Source organism: Odontesthes bonariensis, chromosome 7 (genome assembly GCF_027942865.1).
Source record: "Odontesthes bonariensis isolate fOdoBon6 chromosome 7, fOdoBon6.hap1, whole genome shotgun sequence".
Taxonomy (NCBI): domain Eukaryota; kingdom Metazoa; phylum Chordata; class Actinopteri; order Atheriniformes; family Atherinopsidae; genus Odontesthes; species Odontesthes bonariensis.
The window spans coordinates 40,635,789-40,656,870 of record NC_134512.1 but is presented as its reverse complement, the minus strand read 5'-3'; the positions used below and the strand labels follow the sequence as shown (position 1 = coordinate 40,656,870).

Genomic DNA, 21,082 nt, shown 5'->3' with positions numbered 1-21,082 from the left:
GGAGTGGTCTGTGGACTGGTCTGCGGAGTGGTCTGTGGACTGGTCTGCGGAGTGGTCTGTGGACTGGTCTGTGGACTGGTCTGTGCACGTTCAGTACCTGCTGTTTGACTGACACCACCCCTGAAACCCAACCGTTCATCATCACAGCTCTACACCATCGGGCTGAGACTGTCCCTACAAAGAACCCGAAAACAAACAGGAAACCCTTCAAACATCATAGCTACGTAGCGTCCAACAGAGAAACCGGCGAAGCGTCAACCAAAAAGGTCACATGACCCTCCACCGGCCGCCCATGGCCGCCTGAATCAGGTCCGAACCCTACAGAGAGACTTCTGGGTTAAACTCAGTCATACAGGCTGATGATCCTTCTGGACCTCTGAGGTCCTCTCAGGAACCTTGTCTGGTTCTGGTTCTGGTTCTGCCATCCCTACAAACAAGGAAGACTGATCCCGGACTGTTCTCAGTGGTGGTTCCATGATGGTGGAACCAATACCTCTAACTCAGACTGACTCTGGACTTCTGGACCGGTTCTTCTGGGATGAACCAGATTCATTACTGATTGATATGAGGCTAATTAAGTAGCTTCGCTTAGCTTAACGTAACGTAACGTAACGTAACGAAATTGTGACTTTCCAGAGCGAGTTACTCCACACTCGGCAATCAACTACGGACTCACGTGACGTGATGTCTCGCGTGAGATAGCCTCCTGTTGACGGAAGAGGCTATGATTGAGAGCAGGTACTGGCTTGATTAAATTCATTCTGGACTCTATATCCGACCACATGAAGACCTCGGGACAATTCGGTTTGGCTTTAGGGACCCTCTACTCACTACCACGTAAGTGTTATGTTGTTTGGAGCTGTAGAAGAGGTATAATAATAGCGTTTTGTAGCGGTGACATGATATGCCCCCGTCACCTCCAGGCTAACGACTTTTGGCTAATTTTGATGTCAACTCAATGTATGTACTCCCAACATCCCGTAAATTGATCTAAAGTTCATTTTACTCCGGATTATCCCTTTAACTTAGCTTAGCTTAGCTTAGCTTAGCTTAACTTAACTTAACTTAACTTAACTTAACTTAATTTAACTTCCTTGAATCTTTGAGAGATGCAGTTGGCAGATTAAACAGAACTGGAGTGAGGCGCTAACACCTACTGGTTCGGATGCTGTTGTGGATGGGCGTGCTGTAGGTGGGCGCAGCACCGGGCTGCGTGGCGCTGGGCTGCGTGGCGCCGCTGACGGTGCGCAGGCTGAAGGTGTAGAGGCGTCCGGGGAACATCCCTCTGAGGATACGGCTGCCGGACGTCCGGCTGTGGTACGGGTTGATGACGGACAGCCGGTCCTGAGGAGTCCACTGCAGGTCGAAGTCGTCATAGTCCGAGTCCACGGGGCCGCTCCAGGTGATCTCCAGCGAGGTGTTGGTGACCCCCCCGAAGAGGAAGGAGGCGGGAGGGTTGGGGGCTGATGGGGGAGTTTGGGTTAGAGAGGATGGAAGAGTTTCACTAAAAACACTGAACTGTGACGGTATGACTCACCGGTCCGACCCACGGCGCCGGCTCGGTTGTGGAGCTCGCCGCTCTGGCTCAGAATCTCGGCTCGGTACTGTCGGCCCGGCACGAGGCCCGAGAAGACGAACTCCGTGGCCTCTGAGCCCAGCTGGTGCTCGGCCTGCTGGGAGCCGTCAGAGTTGTAGAGAGACAGCAGGTACCCGCTGACCTCGCCGCCGCCACAGCCCCAGGACACCCTCAGGACGTCTGAGCGGTTCCCGTTATGAGCCTTCAGAGACGCCACCGCCGCCGGAACTGAGGAGCAAAACAGCATGAGGTCCAAACTGGGGGAACACCACCTGGGGTGCTACAGTCTGGCTGTGTTCGAAACCGCCTACTTCTCCTACTACTCCTACTACTCCTGCTAACTTTAACTTTTTTGCATACTACATTCTCCGAAATGTTGGGTATGCATCATGAGGTTACTACTCATACTCAAACTACCCAAGATGCAACATAACGTGACGTCGCCGATCGTCATTTCCTGTCAAAACGGCAGTTTCAAGCTAGCTACAACGAGGGTAGGTTCACTTCCTGTTTTCAAAACAAAAGCACCAATTGTATGGTAATGGCTGTTTTATTTTGTGAAAATAACCGGAAGTGCGTTAGCTCACTGCGGCAAAATTGTAAACAGCCGGTATTTTGTCAGGTTTTCAAACACGTTGGGGATCTAAACGACTACTTTCTCACCTGAAAATGTTTCAAATGTTGCTAAAGTTTACAGAGTTTAGAGCTTAAGAGAAATCAGCTTCAGGCCGGCTGATTTCAGCTCAGGCAGGAGAGAAATGCATTGTGGGTAAACGCTCTGCATACTGTCTGATCGATTAGTATGTAGTATGCAGTATGTAATATGTAGTATGTAGTATGTAGTATGCAGTATGTAGTATGCGGTATGTAGTATGTAGTATGTAGGATGCAGTATGCAGTATATAATATGCAGTATGTTGTATGTAGTATGCAGTATGTAGTTTACAGTATGCAGTATGTAGTATGCAGTATGTTGTATGTAGTATGTAGTATGTAGTATGCAGTATGTAGTATGTAGTATGTAGTTTGTAGTAGGCAGTATGTAGTATGCGGTATGTAGAATGCGGTATGTAGTATGCAGTATGTAGTATGCAGTATGTAGTATGTAGTATGTAGTATGTAGGATGCGGTATGCAGTATGCAGTATGTAGTATGTAGTATGCGGTATGCAGTATGCAGTATGTAGGATGCAGTATGTAGTATGTAGGATGCAGTATGTAGTATGTAGTATGCTGTATGTAGTATGTAGGATGCAGTATGCAGTATATAGTATGCAGTATGCGGTATGTAGAATGCAGTATGCAATATGTAGTATGTAGTATGCAGTATGCAATATGTAGTATGCAGTATGCTGTGTGTAGTATGTATTATGTAGTTTGTAGTAGGCAGTATGTAGTATGTAGTAGGCAGTATGTAGTTTACAGTATGCAGTATGTAGTATGCAGTATGTTGTATGTAGTATGCAGTATGCAGTATGTAGTATGTAGTATGCAGTATGCTGTATGTAGTACGTAGTACGCAGTATGCAGTATGTAGTATGCAGTATTCAGTATGCAGTATGTAGTATGCGGTATGTAGTATGTAATATGTAGTATGTAGTATGTAGGATGCAGTGTGTAGTATGTAGAATGCAGTATGCAGTATGTAGTACGCAGTACGCAGTATGCAGTATGTAGTATGCAGTATGTAGTATGCGGTATGTAGTATGTAGTATGTAGTATGTAGGATGCAGTATGCAGTATATAGTATGCAGTATGCAGTATGTAGAATGCAGTATACAGTATATAGTATGTAGTATGTAGTATGTAGTATGTAGTATGCAGTATGTAGTATGCAGTATGCTGTATGTAGTATGTAGTTTGTAGTAGGCAGTAGGTAGTATGGAGTATATAGTATGCAGTATGTAGTATGTAGTATGGAGTATGTAGTATGCAGTATGTAGTATGTGGTATGTAGTATGTAGTATGTAGGATGCAGTATGCAGTATATAGTATGCAGTATGCATTATGTAGAATGCAGTTTTTAGTATGTAGTATTTAGTATGTAGTATGTAGTATGTAGTATGCAGTATGTAGTATCTAGTATGCAGTATGCATTATGCAGTATGCAGTATGTAGTAAGTAGTATGCAGTATGCAGTATGTAGTATGTTGTATCCAGTATGTAGTATGCAGTATGCAGTATGTAGTATGTAGTATGCAGTAAGTAGTATGCAGTATGCAGTATGCAGTATGTAGTATGTAGTATGCAGTATGCAGTACTGCAGTATGTAGTATGTAGTATGCAATATGTAGTATGTAGTATGTAGTATGCAGTATGTAGTATGCAGTATGCAGTATGCAGTATGCGGTATGTAGTATGCGGTATGTAGTATGTAGTATGTAGTATGTAGTATGTAGTATTTAGGATGCAGTATGTAGTATGCGGTATCCAGTATGCAGTATGCAGTATGTAGTATGCTGTATGTAGTATGCGGTATGTAGTATGTAGTATGTAGGATGCAGTATGTAGTATGTAGTATGCGGTGTGTAGTATGTAGTATGCGGTATGTAGTATGTAGTACGCAGTATGCAGTATGTAGTATGCGGTATGTAGTATGTAGTATATAGGATGCAGTATGTAGTATGCGGTATGTAGTATGTAGTATGTAGGATGCAGTATGTAGTATGTAGTATGCGGTATGTAGTATGTAGTATGTAGTATGCGGCATGTAGTATGTAGTATGTAGGATACAGTATGCAGTATGTAGTATGCATAATGTAGTATGCAGTATGTAGTATGTAGTATGTAGTATGTAGGATACAGTATGCAGTATGTAGTATGGAGTATGTAGTATGCGGTATGTAGTATGTAGTATGTAGGATGCAGTATGTAGTATGTAGTATGCGGTGTATAGTATATAGTATGCGGTATGTAGTATGTAGTACGCAGTATGCAGTATGTAGTATGCGGTATGTAGTATATAGGATGCAGTATGTAGTCTGTAGTATGCGGTATGTAGTATGTAGTATGTAGTATGCGGTATGTAGTATGTAGTATGTAGGATACAGTATGCAGTATGCAGTATGCATAATGTAGTATGCAGTATGTAGTATGTAGTATGTAGTATGTAGGATACAGTATGCAGTATGTAGTATGCATAATGTAGTATGCAGTATGTAGTATGTAGTATGTAGTATGTAGGATACAGTATGCAGTATGTAGTATGCAGTATGTAGTATGCGGTATGTAGTATGTAGTATGTAGGATGCAGTATGTAGTATGTAGTATGCGGTGTGTAGTATGTAGTATGCGGTATGTAGTATGTAGTACGCAGTATGCAGTATGTAGTATGCAGTATGCAGTATATAGTATGCATTATGCAGTATGCAGTATGTAGTACGCACTATGCAGTATGTAGTATGCGGTATGTAGTATGCAGTAGTTAGTATGTAGTATGCAGTATGCAGTATGTAGTATGTAGTGCGCAGTATGCGGTATGTAGTATATAGTATGTAGTTTGTAGTATGTAGGATGCAGTATGTAGTATGCGGTGTGTAGTATATAGTATGCGGTATGTAGTATGTAGTACGCAGTATGCAGTATGTAGTATACGGTATGTAGTATGTAGTATATAGGATGCAGTATGTAGTATGTAGTATGTAGTATGCGGTATGTAGTATGTAGTATGCGGTATGTAGTATGTAGTATGTAGGATACAGTATGCAGTAGGTAGTATGCATAATGTAGTATGCAGTATGTAGTATGTAGTATGTAGGATACAGTATGCAGTATGTAGTATGCGGTATGCAGTATGTAGTATGTAGTATGTAGTATGTAGGATGCAGTATGTAGTATGTAGTATGTAGTATGTAGGATGCAGTATGTAGTATGTAGTATGCTGTATGCAGTGTGCAGTATGTAGTATGTAGGATGCAGTATGTAGTATGTAGTATGTAGTATGTAGGATGCAGTATGTAGTATGCGGTATGTAGTATGTAGTATGTAGGATGCAGTATGTAATATGTAGTATGCGGTATGTAGTATATAGTATGTGGTATGTAGGATGCAGTATGTAGTATGTAGTATGTAGTATGCTGTATGCAGTATGCAGTATGCATTATGCAGTATGCAGTATGTAGTACGCAGTATGCAGTATGTAGTATGCGGTATGTAGTATGTAGTATGTAGGATGCAGTATGTAATATGTAGTATGCGGTATGTAGTATATAGTATGTGGTATGTAGGATGCAGTATGTAGTATGTAGTATGTAGTATGCTGTATGCAGTATGCAGTATGCATTATGCAGTATGCAGTATGTAGTACGCAGTATGCAGTATGTAGTATGCGGTATGTAGTATGCAGTAGTTAGTATGTAGTATGCAGTATGCTGTATGCAGTATGCAGTATGCATTATGCAGTATGCAGTATGTAGTATGTAGGATGCAGTATGTAGTATGCGGTATGTAGTATGTAGTATGTAGGATGTAGTATGCTGTATGCAGTATGCAGTATGCATTATGCAGTATGCAGTATGTAGTATGTAGGATGCAGTATGTAGTATGTGGTATGTAGTATGTAGTATGTAGGATGCAGTATGTAATATGTAGTATGCGGTATGTAGTATGCAGTATGCAGTATATAGTATGCATTATGCAGTATGCAGTATGTAGTACGCAGTATGCAGTATGTAGTATGCGGTATGTAGTATGCAGTAGTTAGTATGTAGTATGCAGTATGCAGTATGTAGTATGTAGTATGTAGTTTGTAGTATGTAGGATGCAGTATGTAGTATGCAGTATGTAGTATGCAGTATGCAGTATGTAGTATGCAGTATGCAGTATGCAGTATGTAGTATGCGGTATGTAGTATATAGTATGTGGTATGTAGGATGCAGTATGTAGTATGTAGTATGTAGTATGCTGTATGCAGTATGCAGTATATATTATGCGTACATAGTATGCAGTATGTAGTATGTAGGATGCAGTATGTAGTATGCAGTATGTAGTATGTAGTATGCATTATGTAGTATGCAGTATGTAGTATGTAGTATGTAGTATGTAGTCTGCTGTATGCAGTATGTAGTATGCAGTATACAGTATGCAGTATATAGTATGCGGTATATAGTATGTAGTATGTAGTATGTAGGATGCAGTATGTAGTATGTAGTATGTAGTATGTAGTATGCAGTATGCAGTATGTAGTATGTAGTATGCAGTATGCAGTATGTAGTATTAGTATGTAGTATGTAGTCTGCTGTATGCAGTATTTAGTATGCAGTATACAGTATGCAGTATGCAGTATGCAGTATGTAGTATGTAGGATGCAGTATGTAGTATGCAGTATGTAGTATGTAGGATGCAGTATGTAGTATGTAGTATGTAGTATGTAGTCTGTAGGATGCAGTATGTAGTATGTAGTATGTAGTATATAGTATGTGGTATGTAGTATATAGTATGTGGTATGTAGGATGCAGTATGTAGTATATATTATGCGTACATAGTATGCAGTATGCAGTATGTAATATGTAGTACGCAGTATGCAGTATGCAGTATATATTATGCGTACATAGTATGCAGTATGTAGTATGTAGGATGCAGTATGTAGTATGTAGTATGTAGTATGCAGTATGCAGTATGTAGTATGTAGTATGTAGTCTGCTGTATGCAGTATGTAGTATGCAGTATACAGTATGCAGTATATAGTATGCGGTATATAGTATGTAGTATGTAGTATGTAGTATGTAGGATGCAGTATGTAGTATGTAGTATGTAGTATGTAGTATGCAGTATGTAGTATGTAGTATGTAGTCTGCTGTATGCAGTATGTAGTATGCGGTATGTAGTATATAGTATGTAGTATGTAGTATGTAGGATGCAGTATGTAGTATGTAGTATGTAGTATGTAGGATGCAGTATGTAGTATGCAGTATACAGTATGCAGTATGCAGTATGTAGTATGCGGTATGTAGTATATAGTATGTGGTATGTAGGATGCAGTATGTAGTATATATTATGCGTACATAGTATGCAGTATGCAGTATGTAATATGTAGTACGCAGTATGCAGTATGCAGTATATATTATGCGTACATAGTATGCAGTATGTAGTATGTAGGATGCAGTATGTAGTATGTAGTATGTAGTATGCAGTATGCAGTATGTAGTATGTAGTATGTAGTCTGCTGTATGCAGTATGTAGTATGCAGTATACAGTATGCAGTATATAGTATGCGGTATATAGTATGTAGTATGTAGTATGTAGTATGTAGGATGCAGTATGTAGTATGTAGTATGTAGTATGTAGTATGCAGTATGTAGTATGTAGTATGTAGTCTGCTGTATGCAGTATGCAGTATGTAGTATGCAGTATGTAGTATGTAGTATGCAGTATGCAGTATGCAGTATGTAGTATGTAGTATGTAGTATGTAGTCTGCTGTATACAGTATGTAGTATGCAGTATACAGTATGCAGTATATAGTATGCGGTATATAGTATGTAGTATGTAGTATGTAGGATGCAGTATGTAGTATGTAGTATGTAGTATGTAGTATGTAGGATGCAGTATGCAGTATGCAGTATGTAGTATGTAGTATGTAGTATGTAGTCTGCTGTATGCAGTATGTAGTATGCAGTATATAGTATGCGGTATATAGTATGTAGTATGTAGTATGTAGGATGCAGTATGTAGTATGTAGTATGTAGTATGTAGTATGCAGTATGCAGTATGTAGTATGTAGTATGCAGTATGCAGTATGTAGTATTAGTATGTAGTATGTAGTCTGCTGTATGCAGTATTTAGTATGCAGTATACAGTATGCAGTATGCAGTATGCAGTATGTAGTATGTAGGATGCAGTATGTAGTATGCAGTATGTAGTATGTAGGATGCAGTATGTAGTATGTAGTATGTAGTATGTAGTCTGTAGGATGCAGTATGTAGTATGTAGTATGTAGTCTGCTGTATGCAGTATACAGTATGCAGTATCCAGTATGTAGTATGCGGTATGTAGTATATAGTATGTGGTATGTAGGATGCAGTATGTAGTATATAGTATGCTGTATGCAGTATGCAGTATGTAATATGTAGTACGCAGTATGCAGTATGCAGTATATATTATGCGTACATAGTATGCAGTATGTAGTATGTAGGATGCAGTATGTAGTATGTAGTATGTAGTATGCAGTATGCAGTATGTAGTATGTAGTATGTAGTCTGCTGTATGCAGTATATAGTATGCGGTATATAGTATGTAGTATGTAGTATGTAGGATGCAGTATGTAGTATGTAGTATGTAGTATGTAGTATGCAGTATGTAGTATGTAGTATGTAGTCTGCTGTATGCAGTATGCAGTATGTAGTATGTAGTATGCAGTATGTAGTATGTAGTATGTAGTATGCAGTATGCAGTATGTAGTATGTAGTATGTAGTATGTAGTCTGCTGTATACAGTATGCAGTATTCAGTATGTAGTATGTAGGATGCAGTATGCAGTATGCAGTATGTAGTATGTAGTATGTAGTATGCAGTATGCAGTATGTAGTATGTAGTATGTAGTCTGCTGTATGCAGTATGTAGTATGCAGTATACAGTATGCAGTATGCAGTATGCAGTATGTAGTATGTAGGATGCAGTATGTAGTATGTAGTATGTAGTATGTAGGATGCAGTATGTAGTATGTAGTATGTAGTCTGCTGTATGCAGTATGTAGTATGCAGTATACAGTATGCAGTTTGCAGTATGCAGTATGTAGTATGTAGGATGCAGTATGTAGTATGTAGTATGTAGTATGTAGGATGCAGTATGTAGTATGTAGTATGTAGTATGTAGTATGCAGTATGTAGTATGTAGTATGTAGTCTGCTGTATGCAGTATGCAGTATGTAGTATGTAGTATGCAGTATGTAGTATGTAGTATGTAGTATGCAGTATGCAGTATGTAGTATGTAGTATGTAGTATGTAGTCTGCTGTATACAGTATGCAGTATTCAGTATGTAGTATGTAGGATGCAGTATGCAGTATGCAGTATGTAGTATGTAGTATGTAGTATGCAGTATGCAGTATGTAGTATGTAGTATGTAGTCTGCTGTATGCAGTATGTAGTATGCAGTATACAGTATGCAGTATGCAGTATGCAGTATGTAGTATGTAGGATGCAGTATGTAGTATGTAGTATGTAGTATGTAGGATGCAGTATGTAGTATGTAGTATGTAGTCTGCTGTATGCAGTATGTAGTATGCAGTATACAGTATGCAGTTTGCAGTATGCAGTATGTAGTATGTAGGATGCAGTATGTAGTATGTAGTATGTAGTATGTAGGATGCAGTATGTAGTATGTAGGATGCAGTATGTAGTATGTAGTCTGTAGTCTGTAGGATGCAGTATGTAGTATGTAGTATGTAGTATGTAGGATGCAGTATGTAGTATGTAGGATGTAGTATGTAGTATGTAGTATGTAGTATGTAGTCTGCTGTATGCAGTATGTAGTATGTAGTATGTAGTCTGTAGGATGCAGTATGTAGTATGTAGTATGTAGTCTGCTGTATGCAGTATGTAGTATGCAGTATACAGTATGCAGTATGCAGTATGTAGTATGTAGGATGCAGTATGCAGTATGCAGTATGTAGTATGTAGTATGTAGTATGCAGTATGCAGTATGTAGTATGTAGTATGTAGTCTGCTGTATGCAGTATGTAGTATGCAGTATACAGTATGCAGTATGCAGTATGTAGTATGTAGGATGCAGTATGTAGTATGTAGTATGTAGTATGTAGGATGCAGTATGTAGTATGTAGGATGCAGTATGTAGTATGTAGTCTGTAGGATGCAGTATGTAGTATGTAGTATGTAGTCTGCTGTATGCAGTATACAGTATGCAGTATGCAGTATGTAGTATGCGGTATGTAGTATATAGTATGTGGTATGTAGGATGCAGTATGTAGTATGCAGTATGTAATATGTAGTACGCAGTATGCAGTATGCAGTATATATTATGCGTACATAGTATGCAGTGTGTAGTATGTAGGATTCAGTATGTAGTATGTAGTATGCAGTATGCAGTATGTAGTATGCGGTATGTAGTATATAGTATGTGGTATGTAGTATGCTGTATGCAGTATGCAGTATGTAATATGTAGTACGCAGTATGCAGTATGCAGTATATATTATGCGTACATAGTATGCAGTATGTAGTATGTAGGATGCAGTATGTAGTATGTAGTATGTAGTATGTAGTATTTAGTATGTAGTCTGCTGTATGCAGTATGTAGTATGCAGTATACAGTATGCAGTATATAGTATGCGGTATATAGTATGTAGTATGTAGTATGTAGTATGTAGGATGCAGTATGTAGTATGTAGTATGTAGTATGTAGTCTGCTGTATGCAGTATGCAGTATGTAGTATGTAGTGTGTAGTCTGCTGTATGCAGTATGTAGTATGCAGTTTGCAGTATGCAGTATGTAGTATGTAGGATGCAGTATGTAGTATGTAGTATGTAGTATGTAGGATGCAGTATGTAGTATGTAGGATGCAGTATGTAGTATGTAGTATGTAGTCTGTAGGATGCAGTATGTAGTATGTAGTATGTAGGATGCAGTATGTAGTATGTAGGATGTAGTATGTAGTATGTAGTATGTAGTCTGCTGTATGCAGTATGTAGTATGTAGGATGCAGTATGTAGTATGTAGGATGTAGTCTGTAGGATGCAGTATGTAGTATGTAGTATGTAGGATGCAGTATGTAGTATGTAGGATGCAGTATGTAGTATGTAGTATGTAGTCTGTAGGATGCAGTATGTAGTATGTAGTATGTAGTATGTAGTATGTAGTATGTAGTATGTAGTCTGTAGGATGCAGTATGTAGTATGTAGTCTGTAGGATGCAGTATGTAGTATGTAGTATGTAGTCTGTAGGATGCAGTATGTAGTATGTAGTATGTAGGATGCAGTATGTAGTATGTAGGATGCAGTATGTAGTATGTAGTATGTAGTCTGTAGGATGCAGTATGTAGTATGTAGTATGTAGGATGCAGTATGTAGTATGTAGGATGTAGTATGTAGTATGTAGTATGTAGTATGTAGTCTGCTGTATGCAGTATGTAGTATGTAGGATGCAGTATGTAGTATGTAGGATGCAGTATGTAGTATGTAGTATGTAGTCTGTAGGATGCAGTATGTAGTATGTAGTATGTAGTATGTAGGATGCAGTATGTAGTATGTAGGATGTAGTATGTAGTATGTAGTCTGCTGTATGCAGTATGTAGTATGTAGTATGTAGTCTGTAGGATGCAGTATGTAGTATGTAGTATGTAGTCTGTAGGATGCAGTATGTAGTATGTAGTATGTAGTATGTAGGATGCAGTATGTAGTATGTAGGATGTAGTATGTAGTATGTAGTATGTAGTATGTAGTATGTAGTATGTAGTCTGCTGTATGCAGTATGTAGTATGTAGTATGTAGTCTGTAGGATGCAGTATGTAGTATGTAGTATGTAGTCTGCTGTATGCAGTATGTAGTATGTAGTATGTAGTCTGTAGGATGCAGTATGCAGTATGTAGTATGTAGTATGTAGTATGTAGTCTGCTGTATGCAGTATGTAGTATGCAGTATACAGTATGCAGTATGCAGTATGTAGTAGGCGGTTTGGAACACAGCTTCTGACTCCTGGTCGGCCTCACCTGTCCGAGCCTTGATGGAGGTCCGGTTGGTCTGGTTCCCGCTGTGGGTCAGGATCTCCATCCTGTACGGGGCTCCGGGCCTTAGACCCTGGAAGGAGCACTGCTGGCTGCTGGCCTGGAGCTGCCGGCTCTCCTGCAGCGAGTCGTCGCTCTTATACAGAAAGACCTCGTACATATGGAAGTCTCCGTCGGGTGGAGCCCAGTGGAAGGTCAGGCCGCCGGTGGTGCTGGTTCTGATGGACAGGTCGGTGACGGCGGCCGGGCCTGATGGGCAAACCAGAAGAACTTCAGCTCAGGAAAACTAAACTTTAGAGCTTTTTAGGTTTGAAGTCGTGGAACCAAACTCTTCTGACTTTTCTCCCACATATATTTTATTTTATTTATACTTTTAGATAAATTTGATCTCATGATTCATTTGAAATGAAAACAGAACTTTATTCTCAATCTATTCAGATAACTTAGCTTAGTTTAACTTAACCTATTTTAACTTAACTTAGCTTAGCTTAGCTTAGCTTAACTTAACTTAACTTATTTTAACTTAACTTAGCTTAGCTTAGCTTAGCTTAGTTTAGCTTAGCTTCACTTAATTTAACCTATTTTAACTTAATTTAGCTTAGCTTAGGTTAACTTAACCTATTTTACCTTAACTTAATTTAACTTAACTTAGCTTAGCTTAGCTTAACTTAACCTATTTTACCTTAACTTAATTTAACTTAACTAAGCTTAGCTTAGCTTAGCTTAACTTAACCTTTTTTAACTTAACTTAACTTAACTTAGCATAGCTTAGCTAAGCTAAGCTTAGCTTAGCTTAACTTAGCTTAATTTAGCCTAGCTTAGCTTATGTTAACCTATTTTTACTTAACTTAAGTTAGCTTAACTTAAATTAACTTAATTTAACTTAGCTTAGCTTAGCTTAACCTATTTTAACTTAACTTATTTTAACTTAACTTAACTTAACTTAGCATAGCTTAGCTTAGCTTAACTTAAGAAACCTATTTTAACTTAACTTAACTTAGCTTAGCTTAACTTAACCTATTTGAACTTAAATTAGCTTAGCTTAGCTTAGCTTAACTTAACCTATTTTAACTTAACTTAACTTAACTTAACCTAGCTTAGTTTAGCTTGACTTAACCTATTTCAACTTAACTTTACTTAACTTGGCTTAGCTTAGCTTAGCTTATCGTAGCTTAGCTTAGCTTAGCTTAATTTAATTTAACTTAACTTAGCTTAGCTTTTCTTAACCTATTTTAACTTATCTTAAGTTAGCTTAACTTAAATTAACTTACCTTAGCTTATCGTAGCTTATCGTAGCTTAGCTTAGCTTAGCTTAACTTAGCTTAACTTAATTTAGCTTATCTTAGCTTATCTTAGCTTATCTTAACCTATCTTAACTTAACTTAAGTTAGCTTAGCTGATTTAATCGTTTGTCCTCCTCTCATTGGTTCTCAGACATCATGTGTGGTGGAAGCAGAAGCAGGAAGTCTCACGTGTTCGGGCCTCGGCGCTGACGGTCCGGCTCTGGACCCCCCCACTAATGGTCTGGACCAGAACTCTGTACTTCCTGCCTGGCGTGAGGCCCTCAAACCTGCAGTGGGTGAGTCCAAAGGGCCGAGAGCTGTTGGTGACCAGGCCGCCCCGCTCGTCCAGAACCTGCAGGACGTATCCGTCGGCCACGCCCAGAACCTGCTGCCAGCTGACCTGCAGGCTGCAGGAGCTGAGGGGGGGGTCCACCTGGAGCCCTGTGGGGGCTAACGGGACTGTGGGGAAGAAACATGGGGCAGAAACATGGTGTTAACAGGACTGTGGGGGAGAAACATGGTGTTAACAGGACTGTGGGGCAGAAACATGGTGTTAACAGGACTGTGGGGGAGAAACATGGGGGAGAAACATGGTGTTAACAGGACTGTGGGGGAGAAACATGGTGTTAACAGGACTGTGGGGCAGAAACATGATGTTAACAGGACTGTGGGGCAGAAACATGATGTTAACAGGACTGTGGGGCAGAAACATGATGTTAACAGGACTGTGGGGCAGAAACATGATGTTAACAGGACTGTGGGGCAGAAACATGATGTTAACAGGACTGTGGGGCAGAAACATGATGTTAACAGGACTGTGGGGGAGAAACATGGTGTTAACAGGACTGTGGGGCAGAAACATGATGTTAACAGGACTGTGGGGGAGAAACATGGTGTTAACAGGACTGTGGGGCAGAAACATGATGTTAACAGGACTGTGGGGGAGAAACATGGTGTTAACGGGACTGTGGGGCAGAAACACGGCGTTAACAGGACTGTGGGGCAGAAACATGGTGTTAACAGGACTGTGGGGCAGAAACACGGCGTTAACAGGACTGTGGGGGAGAAACATGGTGTTAACGGGACTGTGGGGCAGAAACATGATGTTAACAGGACTGTGGGGGAGAAACATGATGTTAACAGGACTGTGGGGGAGAAACATGGTGTTAACGGGACTGTGGGGCAGAAACATGGTGTTAACAGGACTGTGGGGCAGAAACATGATGTTAACAGGACTGTGGGGGAGAAACATGGTGTTAACGGGACTGTGGGGCAGAAACATGATGTTAACGGGACTGTGGGGCAGAAACATGATGTTAACGGGACTGTGGGGCAGAAACATGATGTTAACAGGACTGTGGGGCAGAAACATGATGTTAACAGGACTGTGGGGCAGAAACATGATGTTAACAGGACTGTGGGGCAGAAACATGGTGTTAACAGGACTGTGGGGGAGAAACATGGCGTTAACAGGACTGTGGGGCAGAAACATGATGTTAACAGGACTGTGGGGCAGAAACATGGTGTTAACAGGACTGTGGGGCAGAAACATGATGTTAACAGGACTGTGGGGCAGAAACATGGTGTTAACAGGACTGTGGGGCAGAAACATGGGGCAGAAACATGGTGTTAACAGGACTGTGGGGCAGAAACATGGCGTTAACAGGACTGTGGGGCAGAAACATGATGTTAACAGGACTGTGGGGGAGAAACATGATGTTAACAGGACTGTGGGGCAGAAACATGGCGTTAACGGGACTGTGGGGCAGAAACATGATGTTAACAGGACTGTGGGGCAGAAACATGGTGTTAACGGGACTGTGGGGCAGAAACATGGTGTTAACGGGACTGTGGGGCAGAAACATGGTGTTAACAGGACTGTGGGGGAGAAACATGGTGTTAACGGGACTGTGGGGCAGAAACATGGGGCAGAAACATGATGTTAACAGGACTGTGGGGCAGAAACATGGTGTTAACAGGACTGTGGGGCAGAAACATGGGGCAGAAACATGGTGTTAACAGGACTGTGGGGCAGAAACATGATGTTAACAGGACTGTGGGGCAGAAACATGGTGTTAACAGGACTGTGGGGCAGAAACATGGGGCAGAAACATGGTGTTAACAGGACTGTGGGGCAGAAACATGGGGCAGAAACATGGTGTTAACAGGACTGTGGGGCAGAAACATGGTGTTAACAGGACTGTGGGGCAGAAACATGGGGCAGAAACATGGTGTTAACAGGACTGTGGGGGAGAAACATGGTGTTAACAGGACTGTGGGGGAGAAACATGATGTTAACAGGACTGTGGGGGAGAAACATGATGTTAACAGGACTGTGGGGGAGAAACATGATGTTAACAGGACTGTGGGGCAGAAACATGATGTTAACGGGACTGTGGGGCAGAAACATGGTGTTAACAGGACTGTGGGGCAGAAACATGATGTTAACGGGACTGTGGGGCAGAAACATGGTGTTAACAGGACTGTGGGGGAGAAACATGGTGTTAACGGGACTGTGGGGCAGAAACATGATGTTAACAGGACTGTGGGGCAGAAACATGGTGTTAACAGGACTGTGGGGCAGAAACATGATGTTAACAGGACTGTGGGGCAGAAACATGATGTTAACAGGACTGTGGGGGAGAAACATGATGTTAACGGGACTGTGGGGCAGAAACATGATGTTAACAGGACTGTGGGGGAGAAACATGGGGCAGAAACATGGTGTTAACAGGACTGTGGGGCAGAAACATGGGGCAGAAACATGGTGTTAACAGGACTGTGGGGGAGAAACATGGGGCAGAAACATGGTGTTAACAGGACTGTGGGGGAGAAACATGGGGCAGAAACATGGTGTTAACAGGACTGTGGGGGAGAAACATGGGGCAGAAACATGGTGTTAACAGGACTGTGGGGGAGAAACATGGGGCAGAAACATGGTGTTAACAGGACTGTGGGGCAGAAACATGGTGTTAACGGGACTGTGGGGCAGAAACATGATGTTAACAGGACTGTGGGGCAGAAACATGATGTTAACGGGACTGTGGGGCAGAAACATGGTGTTAACAGGACTGTGGGGGAGAAACATGATGTTAACAGGACTGTGGGGCAGAAACATGATGTTAACAGGACTGTGGGGGAGAAACATGATGTTAACAGGACTGTGGGGCAGAAACATGATGTTAACAGGACTGTGGGGCAGAAACATGATGTTAACAGGACTGTGGGGCAGAAACATGATGTTAACGGGACTGTGGGGCAGAAACATGATGTTAACAGGACTGTGGGGGAGAAACATGATGTTAACAGGACTGTGGGGGAGAAACATGGGGCAGAAACATGGTGTTAACAGGACTGTGGGGCGGAAACATGGCGTTAACAGGACTGTGGGGCAGAAACATGATGTTAACAGGACTGTGGGGGAGAAACATGGGGCAGAAACATGGTGTTAACAGGACTGTGGGGCAGAAACATGGTGTTAACGGGACTGTGGGGCAGAAACATGATGTTAACGGGACTGTGGGGGAGAAACATGGGGCAGAAACATGGTGTTAACAGGACTGTGGGGCAAAAACATGGCGTTAACAGGACTGTGGGGCAGAAACATGGCTGTGGGGCAGTTCTCCTCACCTGTGCGCCCGGCGGCGGTGCTGTTGTTCAGCAGCTCGCCGCTCACCGTCTGCACCATCACGCCATACAGTTGCCCCGGCTGCAGCGAGTCGAACGTCACCTCGTGCTGGTGCTTGAGGACGGCCCGCGCCGTCAGCTGTCGGCTTTCTCTGAACAGGAACACGGAGTATCCGTCCACGTCGCCCGGCCCAGGGGTCCAGCTCACCTTCAGGCTGCTGCTGTCACCACCGTTACTGACCTGGATGTTCTTCACCTTACTGGGAGCTGAGGGAACACAGGACTGGGTCACATATGGATGGATGGATGGATGGATGGATGGATGGATGGATGGATGGATGGATGGATGGTTGGATGGATGGTTGGATGGTTGGATGGATGGATGGATGGATGGATAGATGGTTTGATGGATGGATGGATGGTTGGATGGATGGATGGATAGATGGTTGGATGGATGGATGGATGGATGGATGGATGGATGGATGGATGGATGGATGGATGGATGGATAGATGGTTTGATGGATGGAAGGATGGTTGGATGGATGGATGGATAGATGGTTTGATGGATGGATGGATGGTTGGATGGATGGATGGATGGATGGTTGGATGGATGGTTGGATGGTTGGATGGATGGTTGGATGGATGGATGGATGGATGGATGGATGGATGGATGGATGGTTGGATGGATGGTTGGATGGTTGGATGGATGGTTGGATGGATGGATGGATGGATGGTTGGATGGATGGTTGGATGGTTGGATGGATGGTTGGATGGATGGATGGATGGATGGATGGATGGATGGATGGTTGGATGGATGGTTGGATGGATGGATGGATGGATGGATAGATGGTTTGATGGATGGATGGATGGTTGGATGGATGGATGGATAGATGGTTGGATGGTTGGATGGATGGATGGATGGATGGATGGATGGATGGATGGATGGATGGATGGTTGGATGGATGGATGGATGGATGGTTTGATGGATGGATGGTTGGATGGATGGATGGATGGATGGATGGATAGATGGTTTGATGGATGGATGGATGGTTGGATGGATGGATGGATAGATGGTTTGATGGATGGATGGTTGGATGGATGGATGGATGGATGGATGGATGGATGGATGGATGGATGGATGGATGGATAGATGGTTTGATGGATGGATGGATGGATGGATGGATGGATGGATGGATGGATGGATGGATGGTTTGATGGATGGATGGATGGTTGGATGGATGGATGGATGGATAGATGGTTTGATGGATGGATGGTTGGATGGATGGATGGATGGATGGATGGATGGATGGATGGATGGATAGATGGTTTGATGGATGGTTGGATGGATGGATGGATGGATGGATGGATGGATAGATGGTTTGATGGATGGATGGATGGTTGGATGGATGGATGGATGGATGGATGGATGGATGGATGGATGGATGGTTGGATGGATGGTTGGATGGTTGGATGGATGGTTGGATGGATGGATGGATGGATGGATGGATGGATGGATGGATGGATGGATGGACGGTTGGATAGTTGGATGGATGGATGGATGGATGGACGGTTGGATGGTTTGGTTTGGTTTGGCCGGCCTGCTGTGATTGGGCGGCCTGCTGTGATTGGGCGGCCTGCTGTGATTGGCTGACCTGTTCGGCCCTCGATGAACTGGGCCCTCTGGTTGGGGCCGCTGAAGGTGGACACCAGGATCTTGTAGAGCCGCCCGGGGGTGAGCGAGGACAGGACGCAGTCTCGCACGCCGCCGCCCAACGTGAGCGGAGGAAACACCTTCATGTCGCTGAACAGCAGCTGCACCTCGTAGTGATCCACGTCGCCCAGAGCCGCCGACCACGTCACCCGCAGGTCCTCCGTCCCCCGTCCTGCCAGAGCCAGAGACCGGACGGCTGCCGGGACTGAAGCACAGAACCGTGGTTAGGTGATTTAGGACAGGGGCGTCAAACTCATTTTCACCGAGGGCCACATCAGCATAATCGTTGCCCTCAAAGGGCCAGATGTAACTTACAAATGTAAATACTCCTTAATGTTAAATAATTCAAAAATGATTACTTATTCAAGTTACTTAACTTAACTCAACTTAGCTTAGCTTAACTTAGCTTAACCTATTTTAACTTAACTTAACTTTACTTAACTTAGCTTAGCTTAGCTTAACTTAACTTAGCTTAACCTATTTTAACTTAACTTAACTTAACTTATTAACTTAACTTAACTTAACTTAGCTTAACTAAGCTTAGCTTTGCTTAACTTAACTTAGCCTAGCTTAACTTAACTTAACTTAACCTATTTTAACTTAACTTAATTTTTTTCTTCCTCGACATTTTGGGATCATTATTTGTATTTCTCAATTCCACTTGTTGGGAAAATCGCCTTGATTTGGAAACACTGCAGTCTAGTGGCAGGATGCCGTCACTTCACGCGAAACGTAATCGGCATGCATTGTGGGAAATGTAGTTTTTGGTCACTGCATGTATTTGACTTGTTTATTTTTAGACAATCCGACCTTTTAAGCTCTCGCGGTTCACATAAAGTGACGTGGCGGGCCACATTTGGCCCGCGGGCCTTGAGTTTGACACATATGGTTCAGGGCCTGCCACGCCTCTGGCTGTCAGCTTCAGTGTGGGCACTCACAGGTCCGGCCGTGGGTGGAGGCGCTGGTTTCGTACGTCCCGCTCCAGGTGTTCACCAGCACCGTGTAGAGCCGGCCCGGCACCAGGCCCGTGAACACGCAGTCGCTCTGCGTCTTCAGCACCGTCTTGTTCTGCAGGAAGGTGTTGTTGTGTTTGATGAACACCTGATACAGGTCGAAGTCTCCGGCGGCGTGACGCCAATAAACCTTCAGGTAGTCGTCCCGAGCCCCGTGGGTCGCCGTGGGGCTCTGCACCTTCGCTGGCTCTGACGGAGAAAAGAAACATGGGTTGGTGTTTATTAGGCTCGGTTCCTCCATAAGTCATCATGTCCAGCCTGAGAGGGAAGATTTAGCTTTGCTTAGCTTAGCTTAGCTTAGCTTGACTTGACTTGACTTGACTTACCTGAACTTAGCTTAACTTAGCTTACCTTAGCTTAGCCTATATTAGCTTAGCTTAATTTAACTTAACCTATCTTAGCTTATCTTATCTTAACTTAACTTAACTTAACTTAACTTAACTTAACCTATCTAAGCTTCCATCCATCCATTATCTTCCGCTGGTCCGGGGGTCGGGTCGCGGGGGCAGCAGCTTGAGCAAAGAGACCCAGACGTCCCTGTCCCCGGCCACTTCCTCCAGCTCTTCTGGGGGGGACCCCGAGGCGTTCCCAGGCCAGCCGAGAGACATAGTCTCTCCAACGTGTCCTGGGTCTTCCCCGGGGCCTCCTCCCAGTGGGACGGCCCGGAACACCTCAACAGGGAGGCGTCCAGCATTCTCACCAGATGCCCGAGCCACCTCATCTGACTCCTCTGGATGCGGAAGAGCAGCGGTTCTACTCCGAGCCCCTCCCGGATGACCGAGCTTCTCACCCTATCTCTAAGGGAGAGCCCAGACACCCTGCGGAGGAAACTCATTTCGGCCGCTTGTATTCGCGATCTCGTTCTCTCGGTCACTACCCACAGCTCGTGACCATAGGTGAGGGTAGGATCTCGTTCTTTCGGTCCCTACCCACAGCTCGTGACCATAGGTGAGGGTAGGATCTCGTTCTTTCGGTCCCTACCCACAGCTCGTGACCATAGGTGAGGGTAGGATCTCGTTCTTTCGGTCCCTACCCACAGCTCGTGACCATAGGTGAGGGTAGGATCTCGTTCTTTCGGTCCCTACCCACAGCTCGTGACCATAGGTGAGGGTAGGATCTCGTTCTTTCGGTCACTACCCACAGCTCGTGCCCATAGGTGAGGGTAGGAACATAGACTGACCGGTAAATCGAGAGCTTGGCC

The 21,082-nt window shown here is 43.0% G+C and overlaps 1 protein-coding gene across 4 annotated transcripts in view; it reads right to left on the bottom strand.

Moving 5' to 3' along the window:
* LOC142384530 (receptor-type tyrosine-protein phosphatase beta-like) overlaps positions 1–21,082 on the bottom strand; it is a 98,205-nt gene that overhangs the window by 35,412 nt on the left and 41,711 nt on the right. For all 4 annotated transcript variants that reach the window (XM_075470826.1, XM_075470827.1, XM_075470828.1 and 1 more), the window contains 7 exons: positions 19,807–20,070; positions 18,810–19,073; positions 17,161–17,424; positions 13,720–13,989; positions 12,233–12,496; positions 1,538–1,804; positions 1,158–1,463 (listed from right to left, as the gene is read on the bottom strand). In XM_075470826.1, coding sequence (XP_075326941.1) covers positions 1,158–1,463; positions 1,538–1,804; positions 12,233–12,496; positions 13,720–13,989; positions 17,161–17,424; positions 18,810–19,073; positions 19,807–20,070 — 1,899 coding nt within the window. The remainder of the gene's footprint in view (positions 1–1,157; positions 1,464–1,537; positions 1,805–12,232; positions 12,497–13,719; positions 13,990–17,160; positions 17,425–18,809; positions 19,074–19,806; positions 20,071–21,082) is intronic.